Raw genomic sequence first — 23,547 nt, forward strand, 5'->3', positions numbered from 1 at the left:
AGGAAATAGTTTCTGATTAGCTTAAGATCAAGTCATGACTCTTGGTCTGTATAAAAACAATAAGCTAGTTCTTACCAAACTAGTGAAAAGAGAACTAAGCTTGGGAGCTGAGCATTCAGATCCCTGAAATGGAATTACTTTTGAGGGGGGGGAAGAGAGTGCCTCTTCTCTCCCTCCTTCCCTATTGACCAGGTTACTAGAGAGATTAGATTAAGAGACAATAAATCCAACTGGGAGTATACAGATGTGTGTAGGATAGACATAAGGTCAGCCAAGAAAAGGTAACTGAGTATCCATCCAATAATGGAATTGACCACGTTATTATCTTGTGACCTTCAAACCCAGAAAAGAGCTTCAGGCCCCAGAGAAACTGATAGGCATGTCCCTGACCTAGCCATCTGCATCCTGACCTGCTAGCTGACTTGAGATTTGAAGGAAAATAAGAATTTTTCAAAGCAGGGATGGGCAGGAAGTGCCATATAGAAAAGAGGGACAGATGAAAGAGGGACAATATTAAGTTCCAGGAATAGCTAATAGTCTACTTTGACTGGAATGCTGGGTATGTGAAGGGGAGTAATGTGGACTAAGGATGGAAAGGAAGTTGGAGCCAGTTTATAAAGTCTTAAAGGCCAGTCTAAGAAATGTGTGTGATTAAGAAGCAATGGGATACCCCAAAGAGATCATAGATAAATAGACTTGTACAAAAATATTTATAGTCGCTCTTTTTGTGGTGGCAAAAAACTAGAAAATGAGGGGATGCCCTCCAATTGAGGAATGGCTGAACAGATTGTGGTATATGCTGGTGATGGAATACTATTGTGCTCAAAGGAATAATAAACTGGAGGAGTTCCATGTGAACTGGAAAGACCTCCAGGAATTGATGCAGAGTGAAAGGAGCAGAGCCAGAAGAACACTGTACACAGAAACCAATACACTGTGCTAAAATTGAATGCAATGGACTTCTGTACTAGCAGCAATGCAATGACCCAGGATAATTCTGAGGGATTTATGGTAAAGAACGTTGCCCACATTCAGAGGAAGGACTGCAGGAGTGGAAAGACAGAAGAAAAGCAACTGTTTGAACACATGGGTTGAGGCCCAAATGATTGGGGATGTAGAATCCAAACTACCACACCAATGCAACTATCAACAATTTGGAAATAGGTCTTGATCAATGACACATGTTAAAATCAGTGGAAATGCACACCTCTTATGGGGGGGAGCCTGAAGGGGGAGAGTGAAGGGGAAAGTAAGAGCATGAATCATGTAACCATGTTAACTTTTCTAAAAAATAAATACTAAAAATTAAAAAAAATGACCGTGGGAAATATTTCCCAAAATAAAATTAAAAATTAAAAAAAGAAAGAAAGAAAGAAGCAATGGGGAGCTGCTGAAAGTTCCTGGGAAAAAAAAGTTTATAAAAATGGACATGATTCAGGATGGTAACCTAACGGAGGAATTCCTTTACCATTGAGAAAATGCGGTCCATAGAGAGTACTTTCCCTAAGCTTCAGGTAAGCACGTGGCCCGGGGGCGGTGCCCGCTGGGCAAGTCTCCCGCAAGTTGCGCAAGCGTAGGGTCCGCCTTTTTTCCTCAGAGTAGGAAGAGTTCAACTATGGAATGCAAGGAAAAGAAAGGGGGGAGAAGATCAATTTAAATTAATCCTCTTTGTCTTTTTACAGGAACAACTACGCCTAAATCTTTTTCTTGAATACAGAAATAAGAAGAATTCAGTATTTCTCTCACACTGGAGTTCTGTTGGAGGGAAAAAAAAATAAGGATCCATGTACATAGAACATCGCGTATCCCCCCGCATCTTGGACCCGTCCGACGCCGGTTCGGAAGCGGAAATGGCTGCATACCGTTAGATTCCCATTGAGTTGACCATGGAGGAGTTGTGTCAGCCACGGCAGGAGGCCAAATCCGAGGTGAGGCCGGGGCTGGGGGGCTCCTAATAGGGATCAGGACGACCCTATAATCCAGACTGGTTATTTCTAAACTTTTTTTTTTGTTTGTTTCCTTTGCAGGTCACTAACCAGGTGAGTAGTCTCCCTGGTCCCGCTCCTTCGGCCCTCCCTCGTAGCTCCACCTTTTGTCTTTGATCTTCTAGCACCTGCCCTACCTGGATTCAGCCTCTTCCTCCCTGAGGCCTCTCTCTGGTGTCTCCCTGTACTTCCTAAATGTCTTTTCTTCTTACCCAGGCCTTTTTGCTGTTCTTGACACTCATTTCTTCATCCCCCGCCTCCTTGCCTTTGCTCTAGCTGTGTCTCATATCCCTCTTCTCACCTTCGCCCCTTAGCTGTTCTGGCTTCCTCCAAAGCTCAGCTCACTTTCTTCCTTTTATATCAAGGGCTTTCCTATCCCCACTCCAGCTACTAGCTCCTTCCTTCCAAAATCCTCTGTCCTCCATGTGCCTTGTCTGTGCATAGCTATTTACATACTGGCTACCTCAGAATGTGAGCCCTGTGAGGGTAGGCACTTGTTTGTGCCCTTTGTATCCCAAGCACAGGCCTTCCTTGCACATAATGATGTCATTGGGACTACTGAAAGAACACTTACATGCTCGAGATGAGCACTTAGTAAATGCTCGTTGATTGACTGGTAGTGAGGGATCACTGTCATATTTCTTCCACTTTGTGTCTGCCTTAGTGTTTAGTCAGTCTTTGTCATCTCCATTTATATTATACATTTTACAACTTTCCTCCTCTATCTTAGGATTCGTTTAGAATTGTACTCTGATTAAAATACAACCTTTTCCCCCATGTCCATAGTGCATATGTTTCCTTTAACATGATTGACTATCTATTGGATTTCAAAATGCAAATTTTTTTCCTCATACTGGTATGTTTGGGAATTACTTGTCCTGTGATCATAATCTTATACATGGAATTATTTTCTTTTTAAGCTTTGAACTGACATTCACAGATGATTTTTTAAAAGTGTGTCTGAGTCTTGATCTTAGGTTGCTTTTAATTTTCTATGCACAAATCTTAGACTACAGGATATAGAACTGGAAGAAACCTTGAAGACCATTTAGTTCAACTGCCTTCTTTTATACTGGAAACATTATTATATGCTATCTAATATGTAATGCTAGAAAATAACTTGAAACTTGTTTTTGTTAAATGCAGAATTTCTACTATTTACGCATAATTTTTCTTGCTGACAACAGAGCACTATTGTTTTTTTCTGTACCTTTATTATTTCATTTTAATATGAGACTCATATGAGTGAAAGACTTGAAACAGAAAAAGCAAGACAGTGATTTTCATTATATCTTTGTTGTCCTTATTTCACATCTTAGCAAGACTAAGAGTTGATACAATTCAACAGTTTCTTTCTCACATAATAACAGACTTCATTTTGTCTTAGAAGGCTACAAATTAAAAGAAATTCTTAAGTTTTAATAGACGCTTCCAAGATGGGAAGTCTTCAGCTATAGGCCTCATAGCAGATCATGTCAGTTCTCTAGCTAAATTCACAGAGGTTAGTCACAAGAAGGCAATCCATTTTGAGGGCAACTGTGAAAGGAAGTGAATGAAAGTATTAGAATTCACCAAAGCCTTTATGATGTTAACATGTTTGAGTCCTGTTCACAAGCAGTGAATTTGAGTTAAAACAAGATCAAATCTCAACTTTATTACTATCAATATGACCCATGAATAAATCTCTTCAATCCTGAGCCTTAGTTTTTTCATTTATATAATAAAAGCATTGGTGAGAGAATCCCTGGGATTCCTTTTAGCTCTTTTAGGAGCCCTATGGCATGGGAAGAATTCCATGAAAATTGGCTGACTGTTCTACCATATTTTTGCACCTTTTGCTATAATAAATAATCAAGGATTGACTATATTTGGAAAGCATCCTGAAATTTGCCTTTAAACTTAAAATTCTGCTTTCAGTTTTTTCACAATCACTTTTTAATTTCATATTAATCTTCCTTTCAGAAGTACATTCTAATCACCCCAACTTGCTTCCCAGGTAATGAATTGTCAGGAAATTCAATTTGCCCTAAAAATCAAACGTAGCTGTTACATTAAAAAATTACATATTTTAAAGCCAAATTCATTATTCATATCATTTCACCATCAGTCAGCATGAATTAAAAAAGTAATTCGACTTAGATTTTAAGATTCTTTTGGGAAGAAGAAATAGTTACTTTTAAAACAACTATTTCAGTGGTTAAAATTACAATTCATTATGACAGTTGAAAAACTAGGTGGTTTTGTAGAGCATCTTTAATAACTAGATTCATTTACTAATATTTTAAGAGCACATAATTGCTATTAAGTAGTATTAAGCATCTAGTGTTTAGTTGTTTTATTTTTTAAAAAATACAGTTCACGGAAACATAGCTTCCAAGTATGTATATTTTAAAATAACAATATAAAATATTTAATATAAAAAGAACATTATTCTTGGAGTCAGAAGCCCTAAATTTAAGTCTTAGTAATATCAGTTATCAGTCAATCAACAAGCATTTATTTGTTGGCTAACATGTGGCAGACAGGCATTGCAGAGGTTTGGGGATACAGACAAAAAAATGAAAGCATCTCAGCCTACTCTCTGTGCCTCAGACTCCTCACTTATAAAATGGCAATTATAGTACTTATGTGATCTAATAACTAGTTACATTGTGAGACAAAATGCTTTATAAACTTCAGAACACTATCTAAATTTAACTTAGTAAGTAATTATATTAATATTGATTAACAGGTTCTTAACATTAAAAATGGAAACTAGTGATATTTTGGCAAGATTGTTTTGCATTACATATTCATTTTCATAATTTTTCTTTAGTGAAAATGAGTGTTTTATTTCAGTGTTTGAGGTATTATTCTGTGGAATGGGCAATTTGAGAAGATTTTCAGATGAAGGCTGAATGTACACTCATAGTTGGAATTCCTCTTCAGGAGTGAGTTGGACTATATGACTTTTGAAGTCCCTTCCATCCCTAAGTTCTCTATGGATACTCCTTCCACTAATACATATCACAATCCTTTTCCATCTTTAGAAGATAGCCAATCACCTCATATTCTGGTTAACCTTCCTAATGATGTCTTTCCTTAATTAGCTAGATAATTTCTCGAGTAACAGATATGCTATATATCCTTACTCCTGTCCATACTCAAAGCCTTTCTGGGTTGGTAGGACTTCCTAGAACTCATGCTTCATTGACATATCTTTAGAAAATATAAGGTCACTTTCATGTTCAATAAGGCATCTAAATGGAACTTCAGTAAAGGTTGTGAATTTTATGTACTAATAAATTAGATTTTATTTTGTTGCATAGGCTTAAAGATTATCTCAAGGGTCAATAATTTCTAGCATGCTTGCCAAAGATGGTATCATATTCAAGTTTCCATGGCACATGGATTGGTATTTTTACTATAGGTCTCTCTTAACTGTTTTTCAGAGTCACCACCTCTTCACTAGTGACAAAGTTATGACTAAGACTTAGATCCTCAGTCTTTTCATTTAGAATCCATTCCCACTATACTATGCAACTTAATTAATAGAATACTATGTAACTTTTATTAGGTAATATAATAACTTTAGGAAATAGCTTATTTTCTCTTTTATCAAATTTCCATGGGTAAATATTGACTGTAGAAGAGTTGACTTTTTATTATAATTCCCACTTCTATGGTACTTTAAGGTTAAAAAGTGTTTTGTTCACAGCAGTCCTGTGAATTGTAGAGTACAAGTATAATTTTTATTTTCAAGATGAGAAAACTAATGCAGAAGGGTTGCTTAAGTTTGCACATCTGGGATTTAATCAAACCCAGGTCATCCATCTCTAAATTTAGGGTTCCTCCTATTATAATACCTCATCTTTTGTCTTTTCAATTTTGCCTAATATCCTTTTCCCCATGAACTCCAATTTGTAATCATTGCAAAAGGGGTAGCTGCAGCTTGCTAATATTGATAGTACATGATTACAAGAATAGTCATTGTCTTGGAATGCCACTAACCATTTCCATAAATTATAAAAAATTATCAGGTTGTTATTGTATTTATTGAATAAGATAATATTTGTAAAGTGCCTGACACATAGTAGATGATCTATAAATGCTTATTCCCTTCCCCTCCCCACTTGTGATTTTGAAACTTCTATAGTTTACAACTTGTGTTTTTAATATGAAATTTTTAGAGATCATGTAATGTAATGAAGTTGTTCAATAAATGAATCTTTCATCTTTCTGTAGAGTTAATACCCCCAGAGTTCCAAGTTGAGAATTAAAAGGATCATTGTTGAATCAAAGCTTAAATGAATATGGCTTCAAATTCTTTTAAAAAAAAACATTCACACGTCCCAGCTGTGTGACCCTGGGCAAGTCACTTGACCCCCATTGCCTACCCTTACCAATCTTCCACCTATAAGTCAATACACAGAAGTTAAGGGTTTAAAATTAAAAAAAAAAAACAACATTCATTACTTAGGTCATATGCAGCAAACATGTTTCTGCTTTTAAACTTCAGATTTTGGACAGCAGCATTGAAATCACATGAGGTCCTGCAATTATTCCAAAAATGAGTTTGTATACAGCGGCTATATAAATAATTTTGTACAAATTGATCCTTTTCTCCTTCTTTGATTTCTAAGGGATATAAGTATAGCAGGATCATGGGGAATGTCCAGTTTGGCAGCTTTGTAGACATAGTTCCCAGTTGTGTTCCAGAATGGCCAGACCAATTCACAGCTAACCAGCCAGCATACTGGGGTACACACTTTAACTTTACTGGACCTCAATTTCCTTATCTGTAAAATGAAAGGGTTGAACTAAATGGGCTTTAATGTCTTTTAGACCTATATTTATTACTCTATATTATTCATTATATCTGAATTTGCTACTTTTTTCTTTTTTTTTTGGTAGATATATTTTGTCATTTTTTATTGCAATGCAAAACATACTTCCATATTGGAAGTTGTAAGAGCAAAGTCATACATAACCAAAACCCCAAAATAAAACCAAAAATACACTGTCATGAAAAATGACTCCAACAGTTCTTTCTCTGCAGGTGGTTAGCATTCTCTCATAAGTCTTTCATGATTGTCCCAGATCATTGCACTGTTGAGAGCAACCAAGTTTTCACAAATAATCATTATACAATATTGCTGTTATTGTGTACAATGTTCTCCCAGTTCTGCTTATTTTGCTCTGCATCAGTTCCTGTAGACCTTTCCAGCTTTTTCTGAAATCATCTTGCTTATTTATCATTTCTTTTAGCACAAAAGTATTCCATTACCAACATGTACCACAATTTGTTCAGCCATTCTCAATTGATGAATATCCCCTTAATTTCCAATTCTTTGCCACTACAAAAAGAGCAACTATAAATATTTTTGTACAAGTAGGTCCTCTCCCCTTTATTATCTCTTTGGTATACTGTTGTGAGGAAGATTAGGTAGTTATTGATTAAGAATTAAGGTTGACCTAGCAGGAAGAAGCTGGAGCTGGGAATTCTAGGATAGAATGAAGGAGGAGGAAGTGTGTGTGCCCTGAGAGAGGACTCCATTAGTGATGGGCAAAAACTGTTGCCAGCCTGGGAGATCTCAGAGCAAAGGACACCCTGCTTTCTGATTTTCCCTGGGATCCTGAGTGGTGCTAGCAAAGAGGACAAGATCAACAGTGTTGTGCCAAGGGAACAGGAAAAGTTTGAGATCTGGTGGATAGCGTTTCAAGCAAACCCTCCCTACTTGGTACCTGAGACCACCTTGGCTCTTGGCATTCAGAGATCATCAGTGGATTGCAGTGAGAATCCCAAAGCCATATCAGCCCCTAGATGTGCTGCTCAAGTCTGGCAGGTCCAGACTGAGGCAGTCACTCAGAGACTCCATTACAGCTTCTTGGGCCCTGTCTGTTTAGATCACTAAGTTAGTGTAGAAATAAGTCCTCCCCTTACCTTGTGGGTTTTGTCATTAGATTTAAGGTTTTAGAGTAGATATCCCTATCCCACCTTTTAGTTGTTCATAATTAAAACCAGTTATATTTTGTTACCTTGCCTGTTGAATTCAAAGCCTCTGGCCCAGGGTGACAGTTAGTCAACTGTCCCTTTGTCAGTTAGGAGGCTGTTCTGGTCCCCATGTCCAGGTCTAGTCTCTCATAAACCCCAGTGTGTGTACCCACAAATCACTTAGTTTTATTATAATATCCCTGGTGTCTCCAATACCCTTACTTATCATTTCCTACAATACAGACCCAGTAGTGGCATTATCAATTCAAAGGGTATACATAGTTTTATAGCCTTATGGGCATGGTTCCAAATTACGTTCCAGAATGGTTGGATCAAGTTTACAACTTCACCAACAATGCATTATTGTCCCAATATTACCACATCCCCTCCAACGTTTACCACTTTCCTTTACTGTGGTACTTCAGCATTGTTTTAATTTGCATTTCTCTAATCAAGGGTAGTTTAGAACATTTTTAATATGATTATTGATGGCTTTGATTTCTTCATCGGAAAATTACTTGTTTATAACCTTTGACCATTTGTCAACTGGGGAATGGCTTGGATTCTTATAAATTTAACTTAGTTCTTTATAAATTTGAGAAATTAGGCCTTTATCAGAGACATTTGTTATAAAAATATTTTCCCAGTTTGTTTTTTCCCCTCTAATCTTGGTTAGATTAGTTTTGTTTATACAAAGGCATTTTAATTTAATATAATCAAAATTATTCATTTTAAATCTTATAATATTCTCTTTCTTTTGATTGATCATAAATTCTTCCCTTCTCCAGAGATCTACCCGGCAAACTCTTCTGGGTTCCCCCAATTTTGTTATGGTATCACTCTTTATATTTAAATCATATATACATTTTGATCTTATCTTGTTATAGAGTGTGAGATAATTGTCTATACCTAGCTTCTGCTATACTGTTTTCCAATTTTCCCAGTATTTTTTGTTAAAGAGTGAGTTCTTTAACGAGGTTGCTATGGTCATTTGCCCTTGTATATTGTATATTTAATCTGCACCACTGATCTACCAGTCTCTTCTTTAGCCAGTACCAGATTGTTTTGATGATTGTTGCTTTATAGTATAGTTTGAGATCTGGTACTGCTGGGCCGTCTTCCTTCACATTTTTTTCATTTCCCTTGATATTCTTGACCTTTTGTTCTTCTGTTATTATTTCTAGTTCTAGGAAATAATTATTTGGTAGTTTGATTGGTAGGCACTGAATAAATAAATGAATTTATGTAGAATTGTCATTTTTATTATATTAGCTCAGCCTACCCATAAGCAATTAATATTTTTCCAGTTGTTTAGATCTGACTTTTATTTGTGTGAAAAATGTTTTGTAATTTGTGTTCATATAATTCCTGTGTTTTCCTTGACAAGTACATTCTCAGATATTTTATACTGTTTAGAGTCATTTTGAATGGAATTTCTCTTTCTAAATCTTGCTGCTGGACTTTGTTAATAACATATAGAAATGGTGATGATTTATGTGGACTTATTTTGTATCCTTCAACTTTACTAAAATTATTAATTATTTCAATTAGTTTTTTAGTTGATTCTCTAGGATTCTCTAAGTATATCATCATGTCATTTGTGAAGAGTGAAAGTTTAGTTTCCTCATTGTCTATTTTAATTCCTTCAATTTCTTTTTCTTTCCTTATTACTAAAGCTAGCATTTCTATTGCAATATTAAATAATAGTGGGGATAATGGGCATCCTTACTTCACCAATCTTACTGGGAAGACTTTTAACTTATCCCCATTGCACATGATATTTGCTAAAGGTTTTAGGTATATACTACTTATAATTTTAAGGAATGACCCATTTATTCCTATGCTTTCTAGTGTTTTTAATAGGAATGGGTGTTGTATTTTGTCAAAGGCTTTTTCTGCATCTGTTGAGACTATCATGTGATTTCTGTTAATTTGGTTATTGATATGTCAATTATACTGATAGTTTTCTTACTATTAAACCAGCCCTGCATTCTTGGTGTAAATCTCATCTGGTCATAGTGAATGATCCTTGTGATATGCTGTATTCTCCTTGCTACTATCTTAAATAACGTTTTTGCATCTATATTTATTAATTAAATTGGCCTATTATTTTCTTTCTCTGTTTTTGTTCTTCCTGGCTTAGGTACCAGTTCCATATTAGTTTCATAAAAAGGGTTTGATAGGATTCCTTCTCTAACTATTTTCCCAAATAGTTTATGTAGTATTGGGATTAATTGTACTATAAATGTTTGAGAGAATTCATATGTGACTCCATCTGGCCCTGGGGATTTTTTCTTGGGGAGTTCACTGATGGCTTGTTCAATTTCTTTTTCTGATATAGGATTATTTAAGGATTCTATTTCCTTTTTTGCTAATCTGAGCAATTTGTATTTTTGTAAATATTCATCCATTTCACTTAAATTGTCAGATTTATTGGCATATAATTGGGCAGAATAGCTTTTAATGATTGCATATTTCCTCTTCATTGGTGATGAGTTCACCCTTTTCATTTTGATACTGCTTATTTGATTTTCTTCTTCTTTAAATCAAGTTAATCAACATTGTCTTATTTTATTTGTTTTTTTTTTTCGTTTTTTTTTGGGGGGGTAAAACCAACTCCTGGTCTTATTATTCAATGGTTCTTTTACTTCCAATTTTAGTAATATCTCTTTTAATGTTTAGGATTTCCAATTTAGTCTTTAAATAAGGATTTTTATTTTTTCTTTTATGCCCAGTTCATTGATCTGCATTTTCTCTATTGATATAAGCATTTAAAGAAACAAATTTGCCCCTAATTACTGCTTTGGCTGTATAAGAAATAAAATTAATATAAAGTGATAAAATAAAAAATATCTTGGTTTGAAAGGGTTTATTGAAAGCCATTTAGAATAATGAAGCCACGTGCCTGTTAAGAGTTAGTTTAAAATATGTGGTCCCTGTTACCTCTTCCTCCCATCCTGGCTCCACTCCAAATTACCAAAGAGAGCCATTACCAATCCCATCCTCAGTCTTTATACTCCTGTTTATGTTATTACACTTCCTGCTCCCTTGATTATGCAAGAGGAATCATGGGAAATGTAGTTTGAAAGAAATATAAATGGCCATAGGAAGTTTAGATTAGGAACCTCAAAATTAGTTCAAGGACCCCCAAATTTCCAATTTCACAGCTGTATCTCATAAATTTTGATATGTTGTCTCCTCATTGTTATTCTCATTAATAAAATTATTGATTGTTTCTATAATTTGTTCTTTGACTCCCCCTTTTTTAAGCATTAGATTATTTAGTTTCCAATTAATTTTTTTTTTATCTTTCCATGTAGCTTTATTGATTATGATTTTTATTGTTATGATCTAAAAAGGATGCATTTATTCTACTTTTCTGCATTTGGTTGTGAAGTTTATATGCCCTAACACATGGTTACTTTTTGTGTAGAACCCATGTATTGCTGAAAAGAAGGTATATTCCTTTCTATTGCCATTCAGTTTTCTTCAGAGATTTTAGTTCTAACTTTTCTAAGATTTCATTTGCTTCCTTTACTTCTTTCTTGTTATTTTTTGGTTTCATTTATCAAGATCTGAAAAGGGGAAGTTGAGGTCCCCCACTAGTATAGTTTTACTGTCTGTTTCTTCCTAAAGTTCATTTAATTTCTCCTTTAAAAATTTAGAGGCTATACCATTTGGTACATATATGTTTAGTATGGATATTACTTTATTGTTTATAGTACCTTTTAGCAAGATGTAATTTCCTTCCTTATGCCTTTTAATCAGATCTATTTTTGCTTTAGCTTTGTCAGAGATCATGATGGCTACTCCTACTTTTTTTACTTTAGATGATGCACAATAAATTCTGCTCCAGCCCCTTACCTTTACTCTGTGTGTGTCACCAGGCCTCAAATGTGTTTCTTATAAACAACATATAGTAGGATTCTGTTTTTTAATCCACTCTGCTATCTGCTACTGTTTTATGGATGAGTTCATCCCATTCACATTCACAGTTATGATTACCAACTGTGTATTCCCCTCAATCTTATTTTTCCCTTTTGATCCTGTTCTTTCCTTTCACTCTGTTCCTCCTCACCAGTGTTTTTCTTTTAATCACCTTCCCACTTCCTCCTCTCTCCTATTACCACCTTCCTTCCCTCATATTATTCCCCTCCTACTTCTCTATAAGGTAAGATAGGATTCTATAACCCAAAGAGTATGGTTGTTATTCCCTCTCTGTGCTAGTTAAGATGAGAGTAAAGTGTAAGCATGGCTTATCACTACCCTCATCCTCCCCTCCACTGTAATAGTTTTTCACACCTCTTTTGGTGAGATAATTTACCCCATTCCAACTCTCCCTTCCCTTTTCTCTCAGTGCAATCTTCTTTTTCACCCCTTGATTTTCTTTTTGCATATCATACTATTCTAAGCATCTTGCTTCTCCATCTTCTAAAGTATATGCCTTCTAACTGCTATACTACTAATATGAATTTTTAAGAATTACAAGTATCCTTTTTCCATGTAGGGAGAATTAAAAGTATCCTTTTCCATGTAGGGATATATATATATATATATATATATATATATATATATATGATTATCTACTTATTCATTTATTCATTCATTCATTCATTTGTTTGTTTGTTTATTTATTTTGACCTTACTGAGTCTTGTGTTTGGACTTCAGATTTTCTATTTCAGTCTGGTCTTTTCCCTAGGATTGCTTGGTAATACTCTTATTTTATTGAATGATCATTTTTTCCCCTGAAAGAATATGCTCAATTTTGCTGGATAGGTGACTCTGAGTTGTAAACCTAGGTCTTTTACCTTCTAGAATATCATATTCCATGCCTTCTGAACCTTTAATGTGGAGATTGCTAAGTCCTATTGATCCTGAGTATAGCTCTATTGTATTTGAATTGTTTCTTTCTGTCTGCTTGTAGTACTTTCTCCTTGGCTTGGGGGCTCTTGAATTTAGCTATTATATTGTCATTTGAGGATTTCTTTCTAGAAATGATCTGCAGATTCTTTCAATTTCTATTTTAATCTCTTATTCAAAAATATCTGGTCCAAAGATCCCAGCTTTGGGGATAAGAACCCACTATTTAACCAAAACTGCTGGGAAAATTGGAAAACAGTATGGGAAAGATAAGCTCAAAAATGGGTATATGATTTAGCATAAAGAGTGATATTATAAGTAAACTAGGTGAACGTGGAATAGTATACCTGTCAGATTTATGAGGAAGGGAAGAATTTAAGACCAGGCAAGAGATAGAGGACATTATATGATATAAAATGAAGAATTTTGATTATATTAAATTAAAAAGGTTTTGTACAAATAAAACAAAAAATAAAACCAAAGTTAGAAGGGAAACAAGAAACTGGGAAAAAACATTTATAACAAAATTCTTTGACAGAGGTCTAATTGCTCAGATTTATAAGGAACTAAGTCAAATGGACAAGAAATCATTCCCCAATTGTCAAATGGTCAAAGGATATGAATAGGCAATTTTCAGATGAAGAAATCAAATTTATCATTAATCATATGAAAAAATATTCTAAATCCCTCCTGCTTAAAGAAATGCAAACCAAAACAACTCTGAGGTACCACCTTACACCCAGCAGAGTGGCCAATATGACAGTAAAGGAAAATATTAAATATTGGAGGGGATGTGGCAAAATTGGGACACTAATATATTGTCAGAGGAGTAACAAATTGATCCAGTCATTCTGGAAGGCAATTTGGAATTATACCCAAAGGGCTTTAAAAGAAATGGTCCTTTAGTCTTGCAACACCACTACTAGGTTTGTATCTCAAAAAGATTTTTTTTTAAATGGGAAAGGATCTGTTTGTACAAAAATATTTATAGCTACACCTTTTGTGTTGGCAAAATTTTGGAAAATGAAGGGATGTCCCTCAATTGGGGAATGGCTGAACAAATTGTGGTATTTGATGTTGATGGAATAATACTGTGCTATAAGGAATGATAAACCAATGGATTTCTATAAGAACTGGAAAGACCTATATGAACTGAGGTGGAGTGAAATAAGCAGAACCAGAAGAAAATTATACACAGTAACTGAAACACTGTGCAATGATCAAATGTAATTGACTTTGCTACTAATAGTGATGCAATGATCCAGGACAATTCCAAGGGACTTAAGAGAAAGAATACTGTCCATATCTATAAAAAGAAATGTGGGAATAGAATCCAGAAGAAAGCATATAATTCATTTACATGGGTATACAATTTGGGGTCTTAGTTTTAAAAGATTATTACAAAAATGAATTCTCGAGATCTCTTTATCATCTCTGATAATCTGATAAGGACAGTTTAGTTGATAAGGAAATAACGGGACACTGAACATCTTTTAGCTCATGCTTCCAGCTCTGACTCTAGGAGCATGGAGTTTATTATATATATTTCAAGACTCATTTCACACAAAAGAACCCCCCCCCTGAAACTTTGCAGATGTGCAGAAGTTATAAATTATGTCATATCAAAACACAAAAGGTCTCATTGGCTTCAGAACAGACCAAGGCCAACGCTGAATTTTTCATGGGTTCTTATCAGAAAGCCAAGTCAGGAAATATTTTTCTCAGGGTTGAATTCCTAGCCAAAGTGAGAGAATGTTAACCTTTTAAATGCTGCCCTGCTAGGAACCTAAAGCTCTTCAATAAGGCCACAGTACTTTTCAACAAGAAATCACAAGGATCACAAAAGGGGTCAAAAGAGGAGTCTCAGATTTTTATCTATTTAAGACTCTGTTTCTCCTATTGGCTTCCCACAATGAATAATATGGAAATAGGTTTTGAGTGATAATATATGTATAACCCAGTGGAATTGCTTGTCAGCTCCGAGAGTGGGGAAGGAAGAGGGGAGGGAGACAACAAGAATCATGTAACCATGGGGGAAAAATTATAAATAAAACCTAAAAAAATAAAAAAAGAATATCCTGGGCAGTTTTCTTTGATAATTTTTTATATTGTAATGGCCAGACTTTTTTTTTTTTTAATCCTGGCCTTCACATAGTCCAGTATGTCAGACATGAGACACATGAACCACACCTCCTGCCTGAAAAAAAACAATGAAAATCTTTTTTTTTAAATCCATACCCCCCCTCCCCCATCTTCTACCCCTGTTTTTCTTCTTTTTTATACAAAGAAAAAGGTGGGAATGAGAAACCTAGAGACCCTAGCTAAGCAATAGGAAACAAACAAAACCCAGCCTAAGCAACAGAAGGCCAATCAACCTAACTCAGCAACTGGTCAACAATGTTGCCATGGTTAACTTTTTTTTTTTATTTTTTTTTAAACCCTTAACTTCTGTGTATTGGCTTATAGGTGGAAGAATGGTAAGGGTGGGCAATGAGGGTCAAGTGGCTTGCTCAGGGTTACACAGCTGGGAAGTGTCTGAGGCCAGATTTGAACCTAGGACCTCCCGTCTCTAGACCTGACTCTCAATCCACTGAGCTACTAGCTGCCCCCATGGTTAACTGTTGCCAATAATTTCCCACCCTGGTTATGAGGAGAATTAAGAGTTCAGACATTTAGTGAAATTAACACCCAGGCTGTCAGATAAGACATAAAGGTTCCAATGATGGAATAGTGCCAAGGAAGGAAGTGATTCCTGAGAGACTTTGTTATGGCTGAGAGCAGTTGGATGCTGGTGAACTGTCTCTAGTGGAGAGCCCAGGAGAGTGGATTTGTCTCCCACAAGAAACACCTGCCTGTGGAAAATTCAAGTTGAGCAGGAGGATCAGACTTGGCTAGTGGACATCCCAGGCTGATTCAGGCTCCTTGACTTTACCTTTGTGGGTTTATTTTGCTGTGGACCTGTGTTCCTGAAATCCGTGATCATTGCTGGAACAGAAGTGGACTCAGTTGTGTGACATCCATTTTCCCCTTCCAGCCAGCCAAGCTGACAGCTTGTGCTAGTATAGAGTAGATCTTGACCCATCTCCCAGTCCCTGAGTTTTGTCCTTAAGATACCTAGCTTTAAGGTGACCTCTTCCTACATTACTTTCCCTTTAAATTCATTATTAAAAAGTGTTTTTTAATTTCCTGTTGTTTCTTTCCCATAGTAAGTAAGGTATCCCTGGCTGATGTAGTCTGAGAGTCAGTTGGATACCAACTGCCACTCACTCATATTGTCACAGCCCATTTGTATTTGTCTAAGTTAGTTATACCTCTTCACCCTTCATTCTTCCTTCATCCTCTTTTCCCCCTAGAAAACCCCGTGTGCGTTTATTTACCCACTTCATCCCTAATATTATAAGATCTCATGATTCTTCTACTCAGATGGAACTCTGTAGCCAATTCTCTTGGCACCAGGCTTCCCTCTGCTGCTTCTTCCCCCCTTCCTCCTCCCTATGGGACTTTCCAACAGGCTGCCCCTTGCTGCCTCTTTCCTCTATTCCCCTACACTGATGGGACTCCCCCTTCTCCTTCCCTCCATTAAAGCTTTGCTATATTATCTTACTCTGGTCTCCTTGTCTCATGTCAAATTGCCATCAGTCAGATTAAGACAATAATTATTATTTTTTAAATTTTTATTTAGAATATTTTCCCATGGTTACATGATTCATAATCCCTCCTCCCCTGCTCTCTCCTCCCCCCTCCCAAAGCAGACAAGCAATTCCACTGGGTTATGCATGTATCATTGTTCAAAACCTATTTCCATGTTATTTTGCTGTAGAGTGATCCTTTAACATCAAAACCCTAATCAGATCCCTATTGCACTACATGATCAGGCATATATTTTTCCAATGCATTTCTGCTTCCACAGTTCTTTTCTCTGAATGTGGATAGCATGCTTTCTCACAAGTTGCTCTAGATTGTCCTAGGTCATTGCATTGTTGCTGGTAGAAAAGTCTATTACATTCAATTGTGCCATAATGTATCAGTCTCTGTGTACAATGTTGAGACAATAATTCTTAAATTGTCTCTCCTGGATCTATTTTCTAGGTCATGTGCTTTTTTCAAAGAGATATTTCCTGTTTTCTTCTGTTTTTTTTATTCTTTTGATTTTGTTTTATTGTTTTTTTGATGTCTCATTAAGTCATTAGCTTCTAGTTGCCCAATTCTAATTATTAAAGAATGATTTTCTTCTGTCAGCTTTTGAGCCTCCTTTTTCATTTGGCCCATTTCTTCTTGCATTTCTTTCATTTCTCTTCTCCCTATTTCCTCTGCCTCTCTTAACTGATTTTTAAAATCCATTTTGAGCTCTTTCATAATCTGAGTGGAATTCATATTTTTCCTTCGGACTTTGCATGTGTTTGCTTTGCTTTCACTGTCCTCTTCTGTGGTCATGCCTTGCTTTTTGTCTCCACAAAAATTCTATATGGTTAGTTGTTTTTTTTAATGTGTGCTCCTTTTCCCAGTTTTTTTAAAGGTAGGCTCTGTTTTACAGGAGGTTAGGGAACCCTCTTACACTTCAGTCCTTCCTTGATGTTGAAAAAAGATAATATTGGGAATGGAGAATAATAATAAACTGGGACACATTCACACCTCACAAGGGAAAGACAGACAGTGGAACACAGGTAAACCTAATAGGGATGTGAAGTTTGAGAATGGCAGTTGGCCAGTAACTGCCAACCTGCCAACCACAGAAAACCAATGAAGTGGATTCTTTTAACTAAGAAGAGACAAGAAGTGCTAACAAACTGGGTTTATTTGTAATAACTGAGGGAAGTAGGGAGAGGGGTATTTCTATTCTAAAGAATAGCCTAATAGTTTAACTAACTAGATTTCTAACTAAGCTGGTCTCTAACTAAACTAGGAGGGGCTGGAGAGGTGTTCTCACAGTACAGGGTCAGAGATGCTCCAAGTGGTCAAAGATGTTACACGACAGGTTCGAAAGCAGCCATTTACTCCAAAGCAGACTCCAGGGAATAAGGAAGATCGATCTGCTGTCCACCAACAGATAACCCAGTCCTTTCCTCATCCTAGGCCACAATGTTTCCTTGAAGAATATTCTTCTCAATGGTATCCCCACACTGACAGCTCCTTGGATATTTGGCAAAAGCTGGACACACAGCCACACAACACCTCCTTTCCCCCAGCTTGGTCAAACTCCTACACCTTTTCAAAATCCCGGTTTCATTCCATTATAGAACTCTTAGGTCTTTAGAATCAACCTGGCAGCCTGGGTGCTAATATTTAATCTCCCTATTACAATGTTACCCTTACTTTATTTCTGGGTTTCTGCAAGTTTCAGTTCTTCCAAGCTGATATGATGGCCTGTGGGCTGGGAGCTCTGAAAGCCACTTCCCACTTCTTATTAGATCACCATCACCCCTAGACTCTAGTGTCAGGTTTGGGCACAGGCTTTTAGTCTCACTCTAGGCTTGATCAGGTCAGTTATACAGGGCACATCAGACTTCCCTGCTTTGGGGCTCTGCCCAGATCTTTGTCAAGCATCAACAGGCTTCCTCAATACAGAACCCTGGAGACCACCCCTACCAGGGATGGGTGGGAGAGGTGGGGGTGCCTAGCTCTGGGTCTATCGACTGCCCCAACTTGGGATCTGTATCCTTACCACAAGTTCTGATTAGGACTCTAGGTCTCACTCTGAACCCACACAGATTAGGGTGCCCAGCACAGACTGGGCTGGAATTCTGGATTTCATCACAGGTTTGCTTGGAACTTTAAGGGGTGAACATTGGATTGGACTGCTATTGGTTTAGGCTCAGGGTCTGGATATTGACTTGAGCTTAGGTTCAGAACCTAAACAGTAGATGTAGGGTGAGGGAGGCTTGCTCCTTACTCCTTGGTCTAGCCTCCTGCTGGCTGTGCTCCCCTCTCACCCGAGTGCCTCAGATGTTCTCTGTGTACCTTTCAAGTTCTCTTCATGAAAGTTGCTTCTGTCTTCTTATTGGTTCTTTTGCTCCTATATTTGTTTTGTGGTATCTTAAAATAGATTGGTTGGAGAGGATTCTCATGGTGGTTTTAAGCTTCCCTGCTTCTTCTCTGCCATCTTGGCTCTGGAACCCCACTGCTTTTTCACATTGTATATTTTAAAATATTTTGTTATCATTAAGTTCCTTTGGGAATGAGGGAAGAAAAAACATCTTAAACTTTTATCTACCACAGTGCTTAGCACACTGCCTTATCAATAGTAATTGATGGATAAATATTAGATATTTTTGGTAGAATTCATTAGATCATTGGGAAAAATTATTTCACCTGTATGAGACTGTTTCCTCATCTGTCAAATGAGGTTATCTCTAAAACCCCCTTATAACTCTAGAACCCTATGATATGTTAATAAAAGAGAATCATTTCCCTCCAAAAAAAAACTGCTGCCATCCTTATTAACAAATCCAGTGATCTCTTTGTGTCTTCATCTACCATGACTCTAGAATTTGACACTGAAAGATTATCATATCCCTTGTCTTTCGTGACATTGTACTCTTAGAATTTTTCTCTATAAATGTTCCTTCCCTGTCTTTTTTTTCCAAACTCTTCATCTTTTTCCTACCCCTAAATTTAGCAGACATTCCCTAGTGTTCTCTCTCTCTTTTTTTGGTAAAAATATTTTACTAATTACCTGTAATAACAATTTCTGAGGTTACATGATCCAAATTATCTCCTTCCCTCCCCCTTCCCAGAGATGGTAAGCAATTTAATCTAGGTTATACATATATTATCATGCAAAACATTTCCATATTGTTCATTTTTGTAAGAGAATAATCACATAAACTTAAACCCCCAAAATAAAAACCCATATGAACTAAAGTGAAAAACAGAATGCTTTATCTGCATTCCAACTCCAAAAGTTCTTTTGCTAGAGGTAGTTATCATTCTTTGTCACAAGTCCCTCAGAATTGTACTAGATTATTGTGTTGCTGAGAGTAGCTAAGTCATTCACAGTTGATCATTCCACAATATTGCTCTTACCATGTACAATATTCTCCTGATTGTGCTTCTTAGTTTACTCTTCATCAGTTCATGTAGATCTTTCCCAGCTTTTTCTGAAATCATCCTGTTCGTGATTTCTTATAGTTCAGTAGTTTTCCATCACTATCATATACTGCAATTTGTTCAGCCATTTCCCAATTGATGGGCATCCCCTCTATATCCACTTAAAGTTCTTTCTTAAGCCTGCTTCTCTTCTTTTTCTATACTTTCTCCTTTGGGGGATCTCATCTATTCCTATTGTTTCAACTATCGTCTCTATGCAGGTGACTTTCTAACCCCAACCTTTACTAGTAGTTATAATGCTTTATATCTAAATGCCTGTTGAGTGGCTTTAATAATTCAGTTAGCTATCATTTTTTTCATATGATAAGCTTATCGAATACAAGGCATAAATCCCATCTTTTTTATCTCGTGAACAAAATAGATGAAATATTATTTGAATTAAATGTTTAGAAGACTATCCCAAAACTTTTTATGTCAACAGTGTCATAAGCAACTACCATGGCTTACTGTGGCATGTTCTTGATGCCAGTTCATGTAATGTATTTATTGAACATTTGCTTTCTATATGCAAGTCATTGTGCAAGGTGCTATAGACACAGAGGTAAACAGTCCCAAACCCTGTGGAGTTTAGAATAGTGTAATTGAGGTAAGATATAGCTATAAATAATTATATTTCAACATATAAAGGAATATATAACAAGAGAGCATGCTATTTTAGTTTAGTATTTACAGATGACCATATGATCATTGTTCCAACAACAATACCTCTGATTTTTTTCCCCCTTCAGTTTCTATAAACCTCGGTGAGTAGACTTGAAGAAGGACCCAGGACTTTTGTAGTAGTTTTCACCCAAATTGTCCCAAAGATAAACAGGGATAGCTGGTGGACTGAATCCTCACTTTCTTTCCAGAAAAGGGATTTTCCATCCTTTTATACAGAAATAGTGCTTATCAACAAATTCAAGCAGAGTTCCATTTTCTTAAGTCACATAAAAGAAAGTTTTAAACCTATCTGGGTGGAACCAAGAATAAGAGTTTAGTTTATCCTGGATTGCTATAAACTATGGGAACATTGAATTATCATTGACAGAAATTTGGTAAAGAATGAGACTTTATGAGCAGAGATTAAGAACTGTGTCCTCATTGTGTTTCTCATTGTATGGACTAACTAAGAAGAGGGAAGTACTTGGGCTCAAATGGCACACAAATGTATAAACAAGTTAAAGTTTAAAACAGGGAAAATAGCAAAGCTTTTCCTTTCTCCCACCTAAGTTACCAATCTAGTGACTAAGGACTTTTTTGTAGTTTGATTGTTGTCAGAGAAACCCAACCCTGCTGCTCTCTAGTTGCATCTCTTAAACAAGTCTTTTCTCTTCTGGAGAACTCAGTATCCTCAAGTGTGAAATAAAAGAATTGGGCTAAGTAACCACTAAAGTTCTTTCCAGCTCTAAAAACGTCAGTGATTCTTAGTGATGTTTGTAATTCCTCATTAGCTCAAACATATTTTCTTTAGCATTTTAAAAATGTAGACAAATAAGGAGAGAAAAAACTTAAATAAGTTCTTTGAAATGACAATTTTGCATTTGGGGTTTATAAATTAAATTTATATAAGTTTGTTCCTGTATCAAAAAGGGAGGATTATTACTAAGTATAAATGTTTATGTAATATAAAGTATTATGTTTATTCATTGGCTAACATTTCCACATTGTCTTTATAAATATTGAGTTGAAACCAAATATTGGGGTGGAAGAACTAGAAGTAAGCAACTTTGTGTATTCAAAACAGTCTTGTTGATGTTTTATACTTGTTTTTGTTGCAGCTTCTAGATCTTCAATGGAAAATGGGGATGGCTGTGAGCTCAGACAGTTGCAGATCTCTTAAGTCTCCTTATATTGCATTGATGCTAAAAGTGGCAGATCAGTCAGGCCAGATAACAAACAAGTCCTTTGAAATGACAATTCCACAATTTCAGGTTTGTCACTTAATTAATTTGAATTTTCTTCTAGGATATTGTTGCTTTAAAAAAAAGCAGCAGTTTTTTATTTAAAAAGGAAGCATTGTTCTTATTTTAAAATATATGTATTTATATATTTAAAGTACTAATTGAAATATCTTTATTTTATTAATACATAGAATCTGAAACATTTTTTATCTTTGGATTTGGCAAATTACATTTAATTTGATGTTTGGTGTTTGAAAGCAGTCTCAATTGAACTTTAGTATTTGGCCAAAATTTCCAAAGCCCTCATCTTTTATGGATATGTTTAGACAATCATCATTTTCTTTATTGGGGTACAGATGTGCCAAAGACGACTTTCTTCCAAGGCTTATCAGCTAGAAATCTAAGCAGAATTCAACTTAGCTTCAGATTGTACTGGTTACATTTTTCTGAAAGAGCTTGTGCCAATTTGAAGCATCAAAATCTAAGTGGCTTTGAAACAACGAGATACTTGGGTGAATTCACTCTTTGTATATAGAGACATACTTTCAAAAAGAGTTTGTAGCCAGTGCCCCATAACCTTTAACCTCTTTGGTGGCTTTGTTTTTTACTTACCACTGGCCTTTAAGATTTTATTTCTAAAAATCCATTTCATGGAGGCAAACATCATAACCCAGCAACATTTACCAACATTGTATGTATTTTTGTAAAAATGCAGGGATTCTAAGCAAAACAACTATAGCCACTCAAATGAAGAATAAGTAGCTAGCTACTTTACATATCAGAAAAATTATTCTCAGAGTTTATTTTTAAGAAAAAAGTTTCACATACTCTCCAGTGCCATTTTAATTCCTGATTTAAACAACATTTTTAATGGAATGGCATTATCTTAAAGTCCCGCTTCAAAACAACAACAAATTGTAGTTTAAAATTTTTTTTATTAAAACTGGCGTGTTAAAAAAAAGACTAATTCTTGAATTAAAATAGTAAACTGAATTTGTATACCTTAAATTTAAGGGAAAGATAAATCTGTTCAGAAGATATAATTCTAACATGTTTTTAAACTTACTTGGCAAGCAGAATTCCCTACCTAAGTTTCGAATTCAGAGCTAACAGTATTGATATATAAATTGAAATCTATATCAAAGCTTGACATTTTAACAACTCCAGTTAAATTTGACAAAATGACTCATTTTCTTTTCTATTTTTCTTCCAGCATTTCTTCAAACAGTTTAAAGAAATGGCTGCTGTTATTGAAACTGTGTAAAAACTACTTGCTTTGTTACCTTTTGTTATAGGAAAAGTTACTTACTTTAATTTTTTAAGTTAACTTTAACTTTTAAAGTAAGTTTAACTTTTCCTATAACACTTTGTAAAATAATGTGTCATCTGATATAAACACAATTCCATAAAGATTAAATGCTATTTGTTAGATGTAGATGTACTTTCTTTGTCATTTTCATAGAGTAAGATCATACTGTTTTAGTCTTTATTCATGTGTTAGAACATCTTAGAATCTCATATTTAAATAAGTATTGTATTGACAATTATAAATAAACTTGACAAAACAAAGAAGCTTAAATAAGGTAACTTGAAAGAACATGTAATAATTTATAGGATTAGTAATATGTTGGTATAAGAAAGAAAAGAAAATTTTAACTTGTTTGAGTTCAGGTTCAAAAAGTGGCTTCATCAAATATAAATCTTTGAAACTATCAACATATTAGAAACTGGACAAAG

General features: G+C 35.5%; 1 protein-coding gene across 1 annotated transcript; it reads left to right on the forward strand.

Moving 5' to 3' along the window:
• Positions 1–1,850: 1,850 nt before the first annotated feature.
• On the forward strand, positions 1,851–23,547 carry COMMD6 (COMM domain containing 6). The gene is given in 4 exon segments (XM_044667316.1): positions 1,851–1,928; positions 2,028–2,039; positions 21,688–21,840; positions 23,024–23,547. Coding segments are annotated over 4 exon segments (294 nt in total). The 3' UTR covers positions 23,075–23,547.

The sequence above is a fragment of the Gracilinanus agilis genome, chromosome 3 (genome assembly GCF_016433145.1).
Source record: "Gracilinanus agilis isolate LMUSP501 chromosome 3, AgileGrace, whole genome shotgun sequence".
Taxonomy (NCBI): domain Eukaryota; kingdom Metazoa; phylum Chordata; class Mammalia; order Didelphimorphia; family Didelphidae; genus Gracilinanus; species Gracilinanus agilis.